The sequence below is a fragment of the Terrapene carolina genome, unplaced genomic scaffold (genome assembly GCF_002925995.2).
Source record: "Terrapene carolina triunguis isolate 2854851 unplaced genomic scaffold, T_m_triunguis-2.0 Scaffold66, whole genome shotgun sequence".
Lineage (NCBI taxonomy): Eukaryota > Metazoa > Chordata > Testudines > Emydidae > Terrapene > Terrapene triunguis.
This window is the reverse complement of record NW_020664417.1, coordinates 23,450,565-23,463,710: the sequence shown is the minus strand read 5'-3', so window position 1 is coordinate 23,463,710 and position 13,146 is coordinate 23,450,565. Positions and strand designations below refer to the sequence as shown.

The 13,146-nt window shown below is 41.3% G+C and overlaps 1 protein-coding gene across 5 annotated transcripts in view; it reads right to left on the bottom strand.

The window, feature by feature from the left end:
- TMEM131L (transmembrane 131 like) overlaps positions 1 to 1,728 on the bottom strand; it is a 125,152-nt gene extending 123,424 nt beyond the window's left edge. For 4 of the 5 annotated variants that reach the window (XM_024198245.2, XM_024198248.2, XM_024198246.2 and 1 more), the window contains exons 1-2: positions 1,572 to 1,727; positions 694 to 764 (exon numbers count right to left, since the gene is read on the bottom strand). In XM_024198245.2, coding sequence (XP_024054013.1) covers positions 694 to 764; positions 1,572 to 1,695 — 195 coding nt within the window. In that variant the 5' untranslated portion in view covers positions 1,696 to 1,727. Of the gene's footprint in view, positions 1 to 693; positions 765 to 1,571 lie in introns of all 5 variants that reach the window. The other variant, XM_024198247.2, reaches the window with a different exon arrangement.
- Between the last annotated feature and the right edge of the window lie 11,418 nt (positions 1,729 to 13,146).

Genomic DNA, 13,146 nt, shown 5'->3' with positions numbered 1-13,146 from the left:
GTGTAGTTTCTTTCTTTCTAACTTGACTTCTTTCTTTTGAGTCTCACAGCTCTGGAAAACGAAATCAAGGCGGGACTTGATTGCTGAATGGGATATTGAGCTTTTTAACCTTTAATACTCCAACTCAAATCCTGCCCACCTCAGCACATGCTTAAAGCTACCATTTGATGGATCTTTTGTGGAATATGTAAAATAAGATGGTTGTGCGAAGCCACAATCCACATCAGAAAACCATCACCATAATTAGCAACATTGTTGGATACCTCAGCAAAAAAAACAAAGGACTGACATACCGCTTCTGTCACTCTTAGAGCTCATCACACCAAAACTGAATGGAGGTAGAGCAACACTGTAATAGACTCTCCTTTACCAAAGGGATCACAGGCTGCTTGATATCACTTTATTTCTCTCAGAGTTACAATGTAATCTTAAATGTGAGCACTGTTGGCTGCTGCAACCCTGGCAAGGTACAGTCCCAACCCCAAACACACACCCTGCCCCTGAACCTGAAGCCATTATGACTCATGGTATCACATGGGGGACTTGTGCACTGTTGCCAGGTGTGGTGGCCACACAGTTTGTTTGCAAGGCAAACTGACATTAGTAGCGGTCACTGCTGCTGGGAGCTGGCTGTCCAAGCTGCATCTGCTCCTCCCTCTATACACCCTCAGTGCTGTCACCATATCTCCTCACCTGAGTGGGCATCAGCAGTTCCCCTTCTTCAGCTTGCCACAGCTCCACCACGCTGGGGATTGGGTCAATAGCTAAACAAGCCAAACAAAACAACACACACTAAAATAACTAATCACATTTTAAATGCACGAGAAAGCTCTAACAGCAGCATTTCATGTTTCTCTTTTCCCCAATGCTGAAAAAAAAAGTGTCCATATTAAAAGCAGCACAGGCTGGTGACATCTAAAGTGGGCAGGCAAAACTGGCACATAAAGGTGCCTTCTGAGCCAATTTGTAGCAGCGGGTAAAGATCATAATGTGTCTGACTCCAAACAGGGGGTGGTTAATGCCTACCCTGAGGAGCCTCTACTGATTAAAAAGGAGGGTCTCTTTTCCCTGCAATGTCAGCGTGTGTGCAGCATGGTATAGCTGGGGGAGCGAGCCACAAGGATGTGGGGTTGGGAAGGGGGAAATTCATGTCTTATTTCGCTGTAACGCTGGCTCGCAGTTTGTTAGAAGGTTGTAACTGCTTCTAGCATTAAAAGATGGGCCAAACCCGAGGACTCCAGCCACAACAGCAGAGCCAGAAACAATGCTGCAGGAAGCGGAGTCCTCCTCATTCTTCTCCCCTCTGTTTCGGGGCTGGGAACCATTACAGCCAACACAAAGCTGGGGGCTGTGCTCGAATCGCATGCACAAAAGGATGGAGAGAAAGGGAATGGCTTTGCAATCAAAATCGATCATGCTGGTCGGTGCTCGAGCAGGGCTTTCGCCTTTGCTTTGCCCATGCACAGCCCCTCTGCTCTCCTCCACCACCTTATTTACACGCAGCAACCCCCTTCCCCCCATCTGCGAATTCCACCAGCCCCTTTCCCTGACGCTGATTCACCCGCGCTTACCTTGGCCCTGCGCTTCTCCCGGGCGAAAGCAGGGTAAGAGGACCTGGAAGACGCCTAGCAAGAGGTTCATGGCCGTGGCTGCGCGGCAGTAGCTGCCTTGCTGCGGGTAGCGCAGCCCCGCCATGCTGGTGCTCTGCTACTGCGTGCTGCTCCGAGACTGTGGGCTGCAGGCTGCTGCAGCCGCCGCCTCGCTCTGCTCTGCGCGTGTGTGCCACAGAGATAGGGAGGGCTGGGCGCTGCGCGGCCCGGGGTGGAACATTGACAATGAGAATGCAGCCTGCACGCGGGGCCCCGCCCGGCTGCCGCCGCCGCTCTTGCAGAGCACATGGCAGAGGGGCCAGCCAGAGCTTGGGAGACGGGAGGGGCGCTTCGGGGGGAAGAAGGTAAATCTTCAGCCAACACTGGCCCAAGTCCTGCTCGCCTTACTTCGGCTCGCTGAGTTCAGCAGAAGCCGTGCCCGAGTCAGGAGAGCAGTATGCGGCCTATTGTCTCAAGCTAAGGGAAATACAGTTTCTCAACCCTGCTCTCCATGGGGTTTTAAAATGTTAATAGATGCACCCCTTTTACTCACGCCCTTCTATCCAGGCACACATTTATACACAGGCGGAGTAGTGTGTGTGTGTATGTGGGGAAACACACAATTGCATATAAAAATGGTGTCAGTACACTACAACTGTATTTGCATTCCAGCTAGTGGAATATATAAGCAAATTATCACCTTGATGTGTCTGTCTCACACATACACACAAAAAGTAATTTGTCTGCTTATTCACCGTACCACTTCGAAAGCAAATCGCATTCTGGCCTGATGTGGTGCAAGCAATATGTTACATGCCAGCACCAGGTGACAGCTCTTCAGTACTAAATTATTCTGCACACACATTCCTCCCAACTCCAGTCTCCAATCGCTAGCAGAGGAGTGTTTAATTTTGTGTGTATGTGCACATGCATGCGTGTACACACATGCTACAGAGAATTTTTATTGCCCACAAAACACAAAGTCTGCATAGAAAGCATTAATGGAATGGTGATTAAAACTTACAGGAAGGGGAAAGGGAAGTATATCTGTGTGGCCTCTTGCCAATTGTTGCAGTGAGGATATCCGGTGATTTGACAAGCTGTTACTAGGGGTGACAAGACACTGACTGCTTCCAGAGGACTCAGGAGTCTGACCTCAACATAATATAAAAAGGGGGAGACCTCATGGTAAGGCTTCAGCTTATAACAGGTGTTGACAGAAATAGACTAATGCAGAGCTCATGTGGAATGTGGACAACCTCACTTTCAGATGCAGAAGTCATGGGAAACCCTTTCCTTCAAAGTCAAACTACAGAGACTTACCCCATTTCCTGTTAAATAATTCAGAGAAAACAAATCATGGTGGTATTTTTCTATGGAAACCAACCATTTATTTATTTAACTATATAATAAATTCTGGATTGCTCAACAGTTTGTTTACGTGGTCTAGGAATATTTCTCGATGCCTAAACTTCTGATCCTGATGCTGTCAAACATAGAGGATGCTTGAAAGTCAGAAGACAGAAGTGATGCAACTGCACACCTGTTAAGCAACATTAATTCTTAAAATTAGGGCTAGATAAAAATTAGGGCTTCTAGCTTTATTACCCTCTTGAATATTTTGAGGATCAAAAGCTCAACTAATGTTGTTTGAAAAAATTGATCAAAAGAGTGGGTAGAGCTAAAACCAGTGAGATAGGCTGGGGAGGGAAAACAGAGCACTGAGAGGAAGCAGGGGAAAAAACCTTCTTGGTTTAGCCCACATCTGCTGACCTTCAGGGCAGATATTCTGAAGAGGGCTGCTGAAGAAGCAAATATTGGATATGATATTTAGAGAAAAAGTCAAGAATTTGGTTTATTTTTGTGTTACTTGGTTACTTAGCATTATTACATGTAATGGGGTTGCTATTCCTTTTTTGTTCTATTGTATTTTTGAGTAACTGTCATAGGCAACTACAGTATTCAGATAAAGCCCTCATCTTTATTTTATAAATCTGAAGCCTACATAATGTATAAAATGCAGTCCAGATACTGTATAGAACTCACCCATTTTAACAATATATAGCTTCCAACATGTACTCTAATCATACCACCACATAGCATAGCCTTTCCTCTAGCTAGTAATACTTTAAACAAATATTTTCCAAATTCAAACTAGTTTTGCAAATCTTAAAAAAAACCCAAACACCCAGCTAACAAGTGCAAATGTGGTAGTTAGAAAAGACATAAATAATACCAAACAATTTACAAGATCCTGTTTCATCTCTTGACCCAGGCTCTGTAAAAATCCTAATAGGAACTCCATTAGTCGTTGCTATCAGTAATAATTCTCGAAGAGGTAAACAACAAACAGTTATATATGGCCATCTAGGTCTTTATACTTGCTAGTCATAAAATGCTTCTCAAATCCATGGGCCTTTTGGATAGCAACTTTTCCAAGAGTTCATGCCTGAAACTTATTAAGTGTTTCTACATTCACTGAAAAAGCAACATTGGATCTTGACACGTTTGTCCCCCAGTAAAACAGAAGACTTTTCTTTTTGCCTATCATGCATACAGACTCTGTATGCTAACTATGACAGGTTTCAGAGTAGCAGCCGTGTTAGTCTGTATCCGCAAAAAGAACAGGAGTACTTGTGGCACCTTAGAGACTAACAAATTTATTAGATGCATCCGAAGAAGTGGGTTGTAGCCCACGAAAGCTTATGCTCTAATAAATTTGTTAGTCTCTAAGGTGCCACAAGTACTCCTGTTCTTTATGCTAACTATATTTTTTACCCTTACTTATTTCCTCCTCTTCCTTCTCCCTCTATTTTATTTTTTTCCTTTTCCCATTCTCTTTCTATTTTTTCCCAAACATCTTTCCTGTCTTCTGTTCATTCCTCCAGCATCACTAATCAATCACTTTTCACATACTGTACACTCTTACATTCCATCTATACTAGGAAACTAAGGCCTCATTTACACACAAAAGCTGCATCATTTTAACTATAGTGGTATACTTAAAGTGGTACAACCCCACTTCATGTGAATGCAGTTATACCAGTATAAATGTACTTACCGTATACTCATAGATTCATAGATTCTAGGACTGGAAGGGACCTCGAGAGGTCATCGAGTCCAGTCCCCTGCCCGCATGGCAGGACCAAATACTGTCTAGACAGTATTTGGTATAGTTTATTCCTGTACAAGAAGGGGAATAAACTATACTTGTTGTAGGAGCAGCAGTGATCTGTATGCTCTGTATAACTATGCTATGTATAACCTGTATACTCAAAAGGTCTGTTATACTCTTCCCCCCCCCAGCTTTGTCTCCTCTCCCTCTCCCTCTCTGAATACCTGTGAAGTGGCTTTCCCCCTCCCCATCCCTCCTGGAATGCTTGTGGGATGAATGGGCTGGTTGAACAGCTGGAAGATCAGAATTGCTTCCAGGTAGACAAGGTGTCTGGGACTCTAATTAGGCAGCACTCACATACCCAATGCATGGACACTGCCCGAGGTGGCGTGTGACCAACCAGATGCAGCCAAGTCATCTCTAGTCGCAGGCCATGAGTAGCAGATCCTTAAAAGGAAGGGGCCATGCCCTCAAGAGGGCACTCACAAGCTTGTACCTCCGGTGAAGGCCCTTCGCTGGGAAAGGTTTCCCGCGTTGTGCCTCGGGAAGACTTACCTTCATCACTCCGTCCATCACTGCGCTGTGGGACACTTACCTTCAAGGATCCTAACATCTCCAGTGCCATGCCTGTCTTGGGAGCGTAAGTATGCGAGTGTGAGCATGACTCCCCCCTCCACTTCCTTTGAGCTTAACTATCAGTATAATAAATGTGCTGCTTTCTGCCAAGTCTGGTGGATCCTCCCTAAGCTTACTAACTGGCCCAATTTCAGGTAACAATACTGGTATAAGGCACCTCTCTAGCAGTATAACTACATACACAATAGGGGCTATACAAGAACAACTGTTTAATGCTAACAATGTAAATTAGGCCTGGCAGATTTGTGACAGTATGGGCATTCCTACAATGGGGAAATTTTCTAAACTGGTTTTTATAAATAGTTCAGTTAACTCACTTTGAAAACTGATTTGATCCATATCATATACCTTGGTTTAAGTTTGCCTGACCATATTTTACTGGATCCGTTTCAAGACCAGTAGATGATTTATTCCTTTCTACTCTAGAAGTTAAACCACTTTCACGACCTATTCAGAGGGACCTTTTAATGTGCCCAGGTTAAAATTTCTGAACCGGCTTTAAAACCAGTTCAGCTAAACAGATTTTAAAACTGGTTAGAGCTGCTGTGTAGACCTGGTTTTAGAAGATTTAAGATGATCTGACCTGTTTTGACTGAACTGGTTTCAAGACTACCTGAAAAATAATTCCTAGGAGAGTGAAGGGAAAGGGTGACAAGTTTGGTGTAGGGTTGTTTCCATGGATGATATCAAAGGACGAACTCTGTGAATGGAGAGATTGTATGAGCATCTGTGGGGGTTGGAGCAGTTACGTATTGCTTTCAACTTAGATATGACTGAGCAGGATTGGAGGGAAATAAGGGTTAAGATAAGTATAATTATTTTCTCCTGCTCTCATGCCTGTGTCATCTGTGCATCACTTTACCAGTAACAATGCTGAGGACTGTTTTTCATGCATTAAATGGCAAAACAGAATGAAGTGTGCTTGAAGCTAAATAAGAGCAACATATTACTTAGATGCTGTGGTCTAGTGTATGAGCCAATAGGCACAAGGTAATACAAATGTTTTAGCCATAGTGCCCAATATGTAATTTATTGCCACTTGAAGCTTTTCTTTTTTAGTTCTTACACTGCAGTTACTGATTCCAGCCCCTGTCCAACTGTCTGCCATTCTGAGTCCATTTTTACAGCATGGCACAGCCAGCCACTGTGCACTCTGAGCCAGGTACTTCTGCAGTGAGTGGGAGCAGCAACTCATGTAGGTGAAAAGGGGTTGCTGATCCTGGAGAACAATGGGAGAACCAAACGAGGCAATCTAGAGAGAAGCTTGACAGCTGCCACCTCTGCTGTGGAAGCAGAGAGAGGATGGAACAGTGAAGGCAGGGGAAATGGAGGTGGATACTGTCACTTCCTCCACTCTTGCACATGAGTCTATATCTGTCTTACACTAATAGCAGCATTCATAAGATGTTGAAAACCCACCCAGGCCCCGGACTGCAAAAATCAGCCCCTATTGGCCAATCCAAAAAAGCCTGCACCCTTGCTGGAGAAGCCCCTCATCCCAGGTTCCTTCTTCCTCCTGAATCGGCTTGACCACAGTCTCCAGGTCCCCTTCCTCCCGCCTACCCTCCTCCCCCAATTCCTGGCAACATCTGTGGCCTCTTCCAGTCTCACTCCTCACCCTGTTGGCCTGCCTGGTTCACTGAGCCATTGTTCTCCATTTTCAGTGTTTTCATAATGCATTTAGATTACTATTACTTCCTCAAGCATTAGGATTTGGGAGTGGCATAGAATTTAGAGGGCAAGTGTATAAAACAGAATGCCATTATCCTTTAGTTTAACAGTCATTTGTATATATAATAACGCAATGTTCTGGCTACATCTGCAGCAATTTCACAGCCAGCTCTCCAGCTAAATCTGACCTACATAAGCTACCTCCCTCACTAGAGTTGCATTATTTTATTTTGAACACTGTCTCACTGCAGCGGCCTAGTTGCAGCCAGTTAAACAAGTCAGTATGCTTGTCTCCCTGTAAATATAGTCTTGTCAGCAGCATGCATAAAATGGTCATGGTTTCTGCTGCTTCCAGGTCACTCCCTATATCTACAGTAAGGCAAATTTTGAAAGCACACTTTGCATTTGAATGCCTTCAGTGATTCAGAGGTGGATGGAGAGTGGGCTGAGTGCAGGAAGATGGAAAAGAAAAGCCACTGGCCTGACTCTAGTAGCCCTTTTTTGATGGGCCATCACACTAAGTAAGTGGCTCTGTATCTGAGAAATTGGTTCCTAATCTGCAGCCAATAGATGCACTTTACTTATCTTGGAAAAAACAAATACTATTAAAGCATCAAAATGTGGAACTGGTTAAGTAATATAGAGAGAATTGTTCCAAGATATTACAATATAACTGGGTCCATGAAACTTTCCCAAGTTATTTATTAAATGTGTTAACCTGCTTTCAGAGTTCCTGTATTTAGAGATCTATTGACAATCTTATGTTGTCCACAAGGGGGGAAAAAAACATATTTTGAGACTAGGCCTGTACTTATAGTTCATCTGAAGCAAATTCCCAGACTGGCATACTTTAAGATCACCTTGACTGATTGTTCAGTACAATACAATGCACTGTTTCCACTGTTTTCCTTGTCCTTGAACTACAGTGAAACTATGCTGCATTTTACCTAGACTACCCTGAAGATTCTGTTGTAAAATATTGCAATTTATAAAACAAATATCAATAATGAACCCAGTCCAGCAATTTTCCTTCAAGTAAAATTCCCCTCAGCTTCAGTGTAGGATGACCACCTACATTTCAAGAAGATAAATGACAGCTATATGAAAAATATTGGAGAAAGCTAGTTTTTAAGAGACTCTAGCCTACATGTTTTATGCGAAGCACAAAATCATTTATTTGTATCACAGTGTATTACACTTTATATTTTCAAGCAATAATCATGCACTGATCGACTTCTTAGAAGCTCCTATTAGAAACTAGTTGTGGAACATAAAGCATATCCTTTAAAAAATACAGGATGATTGGCCATCCCATTTCAGTGGAGCTTTTCCGAAATACAGAATGCAAGTCTAAATTCCAAAAATGGGGGGGGGGGGGAATTCAGAGGAGATAAGAGACCATATCCCAACCTAACCCATATTCCATAAAAATGACAACATTTTGCAAAAAGATGGTTATGTAGTATTTCTGGTCTTTGTTCTAAGGCGGAAGGATGAGCTTGTAGTTAAAGCACTTCAGGAGATCTGGGCTCAGTTAACAGCTCTTTCTGTGCGACCCTGGACAAGTCATTGAGGGCTCGATTCTGCAAGGTTCTGAGCACGTCAGCCCTGATCCAGCAAAGCTTAATTTTAAGCACATGTGTAGTCCCATTGCAGTCATTTGTCACTGAAGTCAATGAGACTACTCACATTCTTGAAGTGAAGTATGTGCTGTAGTGCTTTGATGGGCTGGGACCAGAGTGCTCAGAACCTTGCAGGACTCAGCCATAAAACTCTCTGGGCTCAGTTCCCCATTTGTTAATGGGGATAACAACATTCCCTTTCCAATCTTGTCTATTTAGACTGTAAGCTTTTTGGGTCAGAGGTGATGTCTTACTGTGTGTTTGTACAATTTCTCTTGGGGTCTCTGCATTATTGTAATAATAAAATACAACAGCAAAAGTCTCTCTGTTCCCCCCCGCCCTCCCCATCCCAACCCAAAGTGACCATTGTGCCGTCCCACCCTCTGCCCCACCCCCAAAAAAAGTTTTAAAAAAAATGTGATCATTTCTTGTTAGCAAAGTTGGGAAATGTCGTTTGTGATGGGCTGGTGGTAATTCTTTTGAGCACTAATTCAGACTGATAAGGCTGCATGAGACAAAACCAGCTCTTGCAGCGTAATTAGAGAAGTACAAATTGTTTCTAAAGCCTCATTCTGGCAGAATTTTTACAATTAATGAACAGTTGTCACTGTTGGGGCTTGCTTGAGAGAAATTGGTCTTCTCTTACAAATACTAACTGGGTCAGCAACCAATCATCTGTTTAAGAAAGGGAAAGTAAACAAGCAAATCTGTACTACACAAATAAACTATTAAATGACACTGTGGCTCATTATAAACAAATGTGCGATATTTATCATTTGCAGTAAACAGATGTTCTTTTGCCAGTTTCCTTGGACTATTTTTATTTTTAAAACAAGACTTCAGTTAAATACATGCAGATAAATAGCATACTTACTGGCCTCTCTTTGTCTTTTCCCTTATGTTTCTTTCACAATAAATCCTCATAGTAAAACAAACATCTTGCCCAGTGTCTGTCTACATGATCACACTGAAGACTTGAAGAATATAGGACAATTTTGGATTACTTAGATACAATAACTTATATATTATTAAGAAAATGATTATTATTCTTGTTACTAAGCAACACATAAGCAAGCACTTGCTTTTGGAATCCTCATTAAGAAAAATATATCTACCCTAACTTCTCTGCCTATTTTTAAATATATTTTAAAACATTTTAAATATTTTTAATTAAAGTCAAATCATATACTAAGTAATTCAAAGTTAGCGCATGCGCACACACCCCTTTAATTGTCTTCCTCTCCCTAAATTCTACAGTATATCAACTGGCTACACTGAACAGTGAGGTGGATCTTTACACACAGCAGGATTTGGCAGGTTCCACCATGTTGCGATAGCGTTCAAAGCTTTATAAGCTTCATTTCGTTTCAGAAAGCCTGTTTGAGCATTGTCTGTGCTTAAAGAGGCATTTAAAACTAAAGTGAAGCTTTGAAAGCTTCAGAGATAACGACGCTGGACCTAAACCCATGAGTTCCCCATCAGGTTTTTGAAGTGATGGCACCATGTAGAAAACATTACATGCTGATCTCAGAGCCCTGAAGTACATGGGCACAAAAGGGAGATTTAACAGCAAATTAGGGATAGAGTTTCTGTCTCTGAGTTTACAGTATATTACTGAATCATGTATGTGCACTGAGGAAAGAAAAAAATCCTTAATTTGGAATTTCCTCCTCCACTGGATCTTATTCATACATTTATTTCCTCTTTTTGCACAGATTATTAGGGCATGACTATTGTTATGTGCCTTTTAAAAACTACCATGAAGGGGGAAAAGTACACCTTTTTAAAAAACACTAAAGGGTGTAAAATCCACACTCTGCAACATTTGAAAGAAGTGTGCGAGTGTAGGAGTTCTACAACTAATAATTTCTATTTCTCCCTCTATTTTTGTTTCTGTTTGCACACATCACTTCAAGATGATTGAATGAATTGGTTTGAAAATATTGTTAACACCCACCCCCCGCCACAAACACAACTATACAGCCTATAAACTGGAAAAAAAAATAGCCTTAAGAGAGGGGTGGTTCAATGTTATATTTTCTTTAAAGTACTCATTTTAAAATTTACACATGTGCCTGCTACAACTTCTAGGCATGTACACACCTTTTATACAAGGACATAAATTAAACACAAACTGATAACATCTCAGGTCAAGAGGAAAATACTCCAATTAAAGCCACTGCCTTCAGGCACTAGCCTGCGTTAATAGGCAGGCTTTGCCATATGTGCTTTGAAGATCAACAGTCTAGTTCTGTTGGATCAACCAAGGAACTGAATTTTCTCACTCCACCCATAAAAATACATGAATCAGGCCTGGATTATTCAAATATGGGCAGTGTCAGCAAGACCTTCCCAGCTGAATTCAGCTGTCAGGATGGAGGATCCAGAAAGAGGCCATTGCCAGGATAGCCAAGGGCCCAACTCATGTAAGGCTTTATAAATCAAAATCAGCTCCTTGAACTGTCCCCAGAAACAAATCAGCAGGCTGTGCAATCTATAGAGAATTGGTGTTATACTGTCACTGTGAGAAGCACCACTAATGTTTCTGAGTCAACACACTGAACACATTGCAATAATCCCACTTGAAAGAAACAAAGCTCTGGATAACTCTGCCAAAGCCTGCCATGCATCTAGGATGAAATGCTAGGGAAGTGAAAAAAATCCTGGTTATGCTACTATCTGGGAATTTAGAAGCAGACAAGAAGCTAAAATCCCCAGATTAAAAATCGTATTGATCAAAGTTGGGTATTTTGACTGGGGAAGTACAAGCCACATTTGGTCATCTCTTCTGGACGACATCCTATTCCACAGCATCACCCGTGTTTCATTTGGAGTCAGCTTCAGGTTAAAAGCTCTAGACAGTGGGAAAGAGGAGAGAACTTACCAGCTAGGTCAATGAAATAGACTAGAATTTATTAGTTTTAGTTTTCCACTAAAATGTTGTTTTAAAAAAAAAAAAAAACTGCGCAGGAAAATATATTTTCCTTCATCTCATTCTTGGAAATAACTGGATGATTTTTTTCAGAAACTTAAAAAATAAAATAAAAAAATCAGCCTGAAGCAGACACCTGACATGGGAAATTTTAGTCCAAATGATTAAAGTTGGGCAAAGTTGTAAGCCACTGAAAAGAGGGTCTTATGGAAATGTTGGGAAACCCTAACTAGAGGCAGTTCTACCAGCTCCAAATATATATATATATATATATATATACACACACACACACACACACATACATATACCCATTCCTACCCCTCTCCCCCATCAAAAATGTTAAAAGAAAATTAAGATTGCAAAATAAAGCAACTGAAAGTTGGAAATACCCATGTTAAGGTTACTTATGCAACCTGCACAATACAATGGGGTTCTAATTCTGTTTAGGTACGACTGCAATAGAAACAATAGTGAAAACTGATAATAAATAATAAAATAAATACATAATAATAAATAATAAACTCATTTTGCCTGAGTAACAATTCAGGACTGGATCCAGAGTGATTTAAAAAAATCATAAGACAGGATTTGAGGGTTTTGGTTGACATTTGTTCCCCTGCATGCAGTAAAAGTTGAGCATGTTTATTTCTTTAGTGGTTTAATTCAGTGAGCAATTATAGGTACAATCCCCAAACCTGCAAGTTGTAGATTCACAGAGCAATAATTTAAATGGACTAGAAGACTATCCCAGGAATCATTTCAACCAATTGAACACGGCCATCTCTGGAACAAAACATAGCAACAGTTTAACAGTGCCACATACAGCTAGAACAGGAAGTGAAGTTTCATATCCATCTGAAACGGCTTGGGGAATTTAGGTAAACCATAGGCAGACTATAATTATAAAGTACCATGGGATTTTTAAATGGCCACAGATCGTCAGGCTCTTGCCTTTAAGCCATCTAAAAAACAGCACTTTCGGCAGAAAAGTGCTCCCTCACACAATGCTGGGGTATTGGTTATGTATACACTCAAAATGGAAAGTGCCATCAACCAAATAGATATCACTACTTCCAGCACTCAGGATTTTGCTTGGACACGTCCCTTTAAGGTACTGAACATACTCAACGCTGATTGCTTTGAGGGATCTAAAAAGATCACAGCCTGAGATGCTGTGGATCCAGGGAAAAATTCTTGTGGATTCTTACAGTAATATTTATCTTCAATATTCTGCTTTCTCTACATTCACTGAACTCCAAGGGACATCAATGGAAGCTCCTCACATGTGGGAGAAGCAGAATACACAAAATGAATACTATGATGATCAACTGAAGATTATTTTGTCCACAGGTACATGGACCACTATTACATATTCATCATTTACCATCCCACAGGACTTTCATCTCACTTTACTGTAATATTTTGTATTCTAGACATAGAAAATACTGCAAATCCCACAATAAAATACCTGGTAAATGTTGAATATTTAATGGCAGTCACTGTAACAGAGAGTAAGGTTATTGAAATTCTCCTTAGTGGGTTCAATACCACTCTTATTGAAATTAATGAGTTTAATATTGA